Source organism: Phalacrocorax aristotelis, chromosome 8 (genome assembly GCF_949628215.1).
Source record: "Phalacrocorax aristotelis chromosome 8, bGulAri2.1, whole genome shotgun sequence".
In the NCBI taxonomy this organism is placed as follows: Eukaryota; Metazoa; Chordata; class Aves; order Suliformes; family Phalacrocoracidae; genus Phalacrocorax; species Phalacrocorax aristotelis.
Window position 1 is genome coordinate 6267039 of NC_134283.1, and position 7143 is coordinate 6274181.

At 40.4% G+C, this 7143-nt stretch overlaps 1 protein-coding gene across 1 annotated transcript; it reads right to left on the reverse strand.

Moving 5' to 3' along the window:
• Positions 1–396: 396 nt before the first annotated feature.
• LOC142060937 (dynein light chain roadblock-type 2) lies at positions 397–6787 on the reverse strand. The gene is made up of 4 exons (XM_075101316.1): positions 6748–6787; positions 6481–6556; positions 2621–2788; positions 397–704 (listed from the first exon to the last, which is right to left on the reverse strand). The coding sequence occupies exons 1-4, from the start codon at positions 6760–6762 to the stop codon at positions 661–663; spliced, it is 303 nt and encodes a 100-aa protein (XP_074957417.1). The 5' UTR covers positions 6763–6787; the 3' UTR covers positions 397–660.
• Positions 6788–7143: the final 356 nt, after the last annotated feature.

Sequence of the window (7143 nt, forward strand, 5' to 3'; positions counted from 1 at the left end):
TTACCTAACTAACAGTAGTTCTACATTACAGTGCAGGCTCAACTTTGTCTGCCTGAAATCCCCAGTACTGAAAATATTAAAATGAAGCTATTTTTTCCATCTGTAGACATTGGAAATTACTAAAAGATTGTTTTTCTTTCACTTGTCTTCCCTTAGAAAACTTAAAAACCAGGAGTTAAAGACAGGCAATATCCTGTCCGTCATCACTGACATGAACTACACTTGCGTTCTTTGGTTCGTGTAACTGTGGTTACTCCAGTTCATAGGGACGCATTTATAGATGTATGTATACACGTGATCTACAGCTTCCCATGAGGGATGATTTCTCCTCCGGCATAATGTTAGAAGTGTAAAGAGAACAATTTAATTGCAAGAATGGCTTGAGCATCCATGAGAGAGAGTTTTAAGCATTTGGCTTTATTATTGCTCTTCTAAGTATCAAGATAAACATACAATATTTTGAGATAGGCATTATGATTTGCTCAAACACAAATTGATACAGCTACAACTGAGAACTTTAAACTGGCAACACTTCAGTCATGACATTTATACTTTATGTAAAATTACTTAGTGCTATGTTTTGTATTAAATATCAACAAGTAATATTAGTTTAACAAGCAGAACTACATCACTGTCTCTAAAAATATTGCTGTAGTAGAATTATTCACATGGATTCTGAATAATCATCAGGAGATAGTCCTTATCTGCAAAAAGATATAAAAATGTGGAGTTGAAATATTTTATATTATTTCCTGACAAATAGTCTTTATTAATCTATTCCTCTCCAACTTTTTGTTTATAAAACATAAGCAAAAGCAATGGCATTTACATAAAAAACATCTAGAAAATGTAAGTACTTTGTACAGAAATCTGAGACTGCAGATGAAAAAAATCTGTGTCATAAAGCTTAACTCTACCATATTAAAACTATTCTACTAAGCAGTAGATCTGCTTTCAAGAAGCTGTAAAGATATTTAAACGAGATGAAAAAAGTCACGAGATAAGCACCTGGAAGCTAGCACTTGTTAGAATAAAGAACTTTTGACATCTGCAGCCTCTTCTGCAGGTGCAGAGAACTTCTTTCAGTTCACTAACTAGTTTATTCAAAATGGAGAACCTCATTTAGACATGAAAAAAGCAGAAAAGATTTTAATAGACTTCTACTATGAATAATTTCTAAGCATGCCAGAGTTTGCCTACTATTTCTAAAAGCCCAGGGAAGTTTGGGAAACAATTCGGTTGCATAGCTATTCAACATCATCTATTTTAAATCAACTGTTTCTTGAAACTATCCAGTGAATTGGTAGGGTCATATCTGCTTTGGAGAGTTGAGAAGGTGCATTCCTGCGCTGTCACTTTCATCCAAAAGTGACTTAATATAAATCGCAGGTGGTTCATTTGCCACCTGCTATTACAGTAAAATACGATCAAACCTTTGAACAACTAATCACCCTATTAGCGAAAAAACTTCACATTTTATACCACTTCTTTTCAGGTCAACATGCTTTAATGGTTACTAGTCAAAAAGTCACCTCATAAAAATAGGTGAAGGGCAAATGCAAAATAAGAATCAAATGCATCAGTTTAAATCAATGAGCAAAAACCACGATTTAAAAAATGCTTTAGGTGTATACTTCAAAATAGGAACTAAAATAAATTTTAATCATAGTATCAGGTGATGACTAACGTTAACACTTAATGACAGCACCAGATTTCTTTCGTGCATACTGGTTTCATGGCAGCATCATAGCAACTCCAGCGGGGCGAAGTAATGCGTACCTAGTGCGGTACCTCTGCTCTCCATGTGCTATGAAATCAGCATCGGAGGGCTACCCCCGCGAAGGCTGCCATCACTACAAGCTCAGAGCCAATGTCCCCCAGAGGCTCTGCTGAGGAGATCCCTGAAGCCTCCTTTCTGTTCCGCACACCTCCATTGGATATTGCTGTCAAAACCCTGCATACCATTAGTGTCTCAATTAGCCAGCGCACACGTTAGCTCAGCCCCAACCAATCACTTCCACTTTGCCTGATACACCTTGTATTGGTAACTGCAGCTTCACCACAGCTCATCTGGCCTTGTTATCTATTTTAGACACACCGCTAACAAATTAACATATATTTGTATTTAACATGAGTGAGAAACAGGTTGCTATGTTCCCCTGGTTGTTTTAAGGAAAACAATTATATCACAGTTACCATGTTGGTGATAATGCTGCACATCTGTGACACAAATCCCACCATGATAATGTACCAAGTAAAAAATAATTTTTAGAAAAATAAGATTTTTTGCATCTGTTTGGAGCTAAAATGCATTTTCTGCCTTTAATACTATATATACACATGCACACTATTTGCTATATGTATTTGTCCAGTTTTCCTTTTGTGAAAACCCACAGAAACTGGACCATTAATCAGATCTAGACTTGTTTGGTTGCCTCCAAGCTTGAATACTATAAACTCCGCACATTAAAATCCTAACTCATCTGGTTACATGGTGAATATATGATTATGTTTTTATATACTTATTTTCAAAATGCATTTTCTGCTGTAGCCTTATTTGTAAAGGATTAGAACTTTAAAAAAACGTACAATTCTATTGTTATTTTAATAGAAATATTACCTGGAGCTACCATAATTTCATGTTTCTTTGATCTGATCCTAAGAAAGGTGAGATCATTCTGAGGATCAATATCTCTCACTGTGCTCCTAGCTTTCATGGTGAGCTGATGCAGAAGACCTGCATACTGGACTGTTGTAGAGTTATCAAGAGTTGTTCGTACAGGGATTCCTGCAAACAAATAATTTTCGAATAATCATTCAGTTAAGTTGTGTATTCTTCACATACAGCAGGTCATAAGACAAAAACCATGGATTTCAGAGTTCTTTCTGTTTTGTAGCAGAAAGGAGCTGTCTTGATTTCAGGTATCTTACATGCTTTTTAAAGTATAATTTGTATTAATCAGTGGCAATTAAAAATTGAGTTGCCTTATGAAACTTATGAAGGAGTCTAATTGCTGTTTAAGGCTCTTAATACCTATCAAATTCCATTCTGTAGTACTTAACCAGTTCTGGTGCTTAATCAGTTTAAACACTGTCACCGAGTTTGTAAGAATCTAACCCACGCTTTAACTGCTGCACTTGGCACGTGCAGTAACAGAAACGACACATTTCCGCTGAAATACCAGCAGCAATCAAAGGGCAGAAGTGGCATGTTTGCATTCGGCAAGCAAAACCGTTCTTGGAACAATCCCTTCCCATTAGTGGCAAAATAGTGGCAATTGGTAGTACACAGTGTATTGATCCCAACCATTAAAAATATGACTATGTAAGTCAAGATTAATTTTTGATGATTTAATGACTCGTTGTTTATCAATGTTTTGTCAAATCATGTGCTTTTTATTAATAGGCTACCAGGTGAAACTCAAAACAGGGTTCACAGTAACCCTGCAAGCGTAAAACTGTTTGGCTTTAATAAGCTTGTTTCACTAATAAAAAATTTATTTGACCTACTAACAAAGACAATAGATTACAAGCTGGCAAGGCAATTTTCTCTTTGCATACATTTGTATTGCATCTTCCAGATGGACAGGACAGGAATACAAAAATAGAGTAATATGACTTAAATTGAAGAGTTTGATTATGAAAGTAGAATTAGCATTAAAATAGTGAATGCCAGGTAAAGAATGAGAGGCAAAGGAATAAAATAATAGAACCACCTCAGATATTAGACTATTCCATAATTTTCCTAGGAAAGCATTATTTGAATCACTTGAAATCTGTGTTGTCACTTGAGAAATAATTCTGCGTTAGCAGGATGTGTAGTGTAGTGTAGTGTAGGGAAGTGTAGAGAATGACCCGGTACATCCTTCGTGTCTAATGTTTATTACACAGAGATTGGAACTGATGTTTTAAAGGAAACAAAGCAGGAATTCCCAGGCAGTGCATTAACATGAGAATATCTATATAATCACAGCATTAAATAGTAAGTCACTTAAAAGCAGCAATGAATTAGTGTCAAGTTTGTATGACCTTGCATCTAAATGATTGCTTCAACAAATACAGCACTTTTAATGAAAATGGTAAATGTTAAACGATCCTCCAAGGTCTAATAATAACATGAAAATGAGTTGACACTAGTGACATGCTTAGATTAAAGCTGAGCTATGCTTACTTTAGGACAAATTGTCTTGGCCTCTGCCACCCAAATTAGAAAAAGGCAAATAAATCCTTCATTAGAAATGCTGTAGTGTGATCCTGCTCAACTGTGAAGGATAGCAACAGTTTATGAGATTTTCCAAATAAACAATGCACACTTAGCATAGCGTTTCAATGAACAAATCAACTTTGAGCATTAGAATAAATGACAGGCAATGTTTGTAGCAGGAATCTGTATTTTGCTATTTCCCCTGCATACTATTACACCTACATTACCTACACTATTACAAAACTCTTACTAAAAGACAACTGTTTATGTTAGTGAAGAACAGAGGGTTTAATCTTTTTAGGGAACCCAAACAGCCTAAGAAACCTCACTACTGGTTTGAGTATTTTTACTGGAAGTAATTTAAGTTGTACACTTGTTTTAAGTCTTTCAGGGTAGAAAGAAATCAAATTTATTTTTCAACAGAAAGATTTGAAGTAATTAGATCAACTAGTGCTAATTATGGATATTTGGAGATGTTACAAAAACTTGCAACCACGCACCGACTTTGAGGTTTAGTTTGCGGAATCTTACTTTTTAGTACCTTGAATACATCCTCACGGAGTATGGACTCTCTTGCATTCACATCTGGCATCTGGTGTCAAAACACTTCTAAATGATAAACTAAAATCAAAATTCCTTGTCTAGCTAGTCTTGTCTGTCAGCTTCAGTCTAGCCACATGTTCTACAGCTTTGTCAGGATGAGGAAGTTTGGACAGGACGGGGGGGACTTTATACCTTGCCGTTAATAGTCTAATGTGCGAAAAAAGGGAGGTGAAACGTTCTTACTCCTTTGCAAAACAAAATTGAGACAGAGGGAATCCAGAACAGCCTTTTAAAAAGCATGTTGTTGTCCTAACTCTGCACAGCTCTATCTGAGCTTTCCCTCAATACCATAGGACTACGCCCGCTAGCTAAAGATGCGCTGCAGAGTACACCCGAGCGGGAAAGCATACTTGACCAATATTGTACCAAGAAGTCCAAGTAACAGAACATAAGAAAACTAGGTTATTTTTCTATTAGATTACACTGGTGGTTTTGCTTTTAGAAATGTATTAGTCTGCAAGCTCAGAAAGGATCATCTGTGTTATCTAAGTGCTTGATGTTGTTCGCTTCTCGTTTGCAGCTTAGTCTAAGTGCTCATTGGATCAAATCACATTTTATTTACAGAATACAGAAATGGCTGAAACAGTACTTGTTCTGCAACCAGACTGCACTTCTGCTTAGTGAACAGCCGCATCTAGACATGAGCACACGCAGGCACAAAGCAGCTTTTCAGGTTCTATGCACTCCTCTCTTGACCTGCATCATCTGCTCTGTGAACAAAGGCGCATTTTACTTAACGTGTTGGGGCACACAAATTAAATTGTCCACATTTTCTTTAGGCTTCCTTCTTAGTGTTCTTGCCTCCTGTTGCTACACTGCTGCTAGTGCAATAGATTTTTTGGGGGATTGTGAAAGTGAAGGAGGACAACTAAATTACGGGCAAGGTAAATTGAGTGAGTTGTCTTTTTTGTAAAGGAATGATTAAAACAGATTAACCTGAGAAGCCTAGCTTCTACAAGCTGATTTCTGTGAACAGTTTCCCTTTTGGCTTGCAATCCTCAGGATCACAGCCAAAGCTGGCCTGACACGAAACTTGCTCTTTCTCCTATGACAGACCATAACACAATTTAAAGAACTTGTGCGTATTTAGCAGGTCCAAGGAGTGGCTCCCACAGTAGAAGACCAACTTTCTTTAGTAGATACTTTTCTCCTGGTGGTTTTGTTCTACCATAACTTTTCAGGGGAAGAGTTGGAGAGTGAAATGCTAGTGGATTTTCTTGCATATATGAAGAATTCCGGACCAAAAAACACCTGCAAAAGCAACAGTTTCATGCCACACATTCTCTCTTTCTGTAGCCTACCAAAAGATGTTCAATGTCTGGTTCTGAAAAATACAGTATAGCTTAGTCAAACAAGGGGGGTAAGTAACTACATGGAACTCCGTAAGTTAAATTAAGATTATGATACTTCTAGGTATTTCTTCAGAGAAGACTTATGTCAAGGCTCTGCTTTCTGTTAACTTGAACGAATAACTACATCATATGGAGAGCTTCAAGAAATGGCCACAAACCAAATGTTCACGTCTTCAGATGAAATATACGTTCTTGAAAATCCCTACACCTTCATAAGGCATCGCAAGTGGATTGCGTTACCACCTCCTAACCTGCAGTCGTGTGCTTAAGGGTTGTTGCCCTACCCGGCTCGTTACTTGGGGAAAGCAGAGGACGCTTTACCTTCGGCGTTCACAACAATGGTTGCGATAACCCCTTTGTGGGCTTGAATCCTCTTGAGGGTTTCCTCCACTTCGGCCTGCGAGGAGAGAGCACACGGCAGCACCCCCGCGGCTCCGCCCGGCGGCCAGCGCCGGCCCCTCCGAGGGGGCCGCGGGGCCCTGCCCTCCGCCCGCCCCCCGCCGCCCCCGGCCGCCCGCCCCCCGCCGCCCCGCTCCCGCTCCCACTCCCACTCCCAGCGCCGGGCGGGAGCGGCGCCACGGCCGTTACCATTGCCATGGCCATGGCCGCCGCGCCCGCGTCGCCGTTGCCATGGAGCGGCGGAAGTGACGGCGGGAGCGGCGGCGCGGGCCGGGCGCGGGCGCGGCCCTGAGTGGGCGGTGGCGGTGCCGCTTCTCCCCTCACCCCGAGGGGCGGCCAGGAGAGGCGCTCTGGGAGCGCTGAGGGTACCGGCCGCCTGGCCGGTGCCCGGGCTTAAACGGGGCTCAGGGGGCGTGAGGGGAGGCCCTAGGCGGGGCTGGTCAGGGCAGTGAGGAGCCATCAGTGCCTTCAAGGGGCCCGCGGCCACTAGTGTGACTGCTGCTGCGGCTGGGCTCTTGGTGGGCTCTGGCTGTAGGTGAGCTGACGTGAGCTTAGGTTGCCTTAGTTGTAGTAGAGGAAGGGTTT

Bases quoted from the DNA above. Each gene is read 5' to 3' on its own strand.
- LOC142060937 (XM_075101316.1), bottom strand. The intron at 2,789-6,480 runs GTAAAGCGTCCT...ATTTGTTTGCAG, and splicing joins CATTGTTGTGAACGCCGAAG to GAATCCCTGTACGAACAACT. The intron at 705-2,620 runs GTAATATTTCTA...ATCTTTTTGCAG, and splicing joins TGAAATTATGGTAGCTCCAG to ATAAGGACTATCTCCTGATG.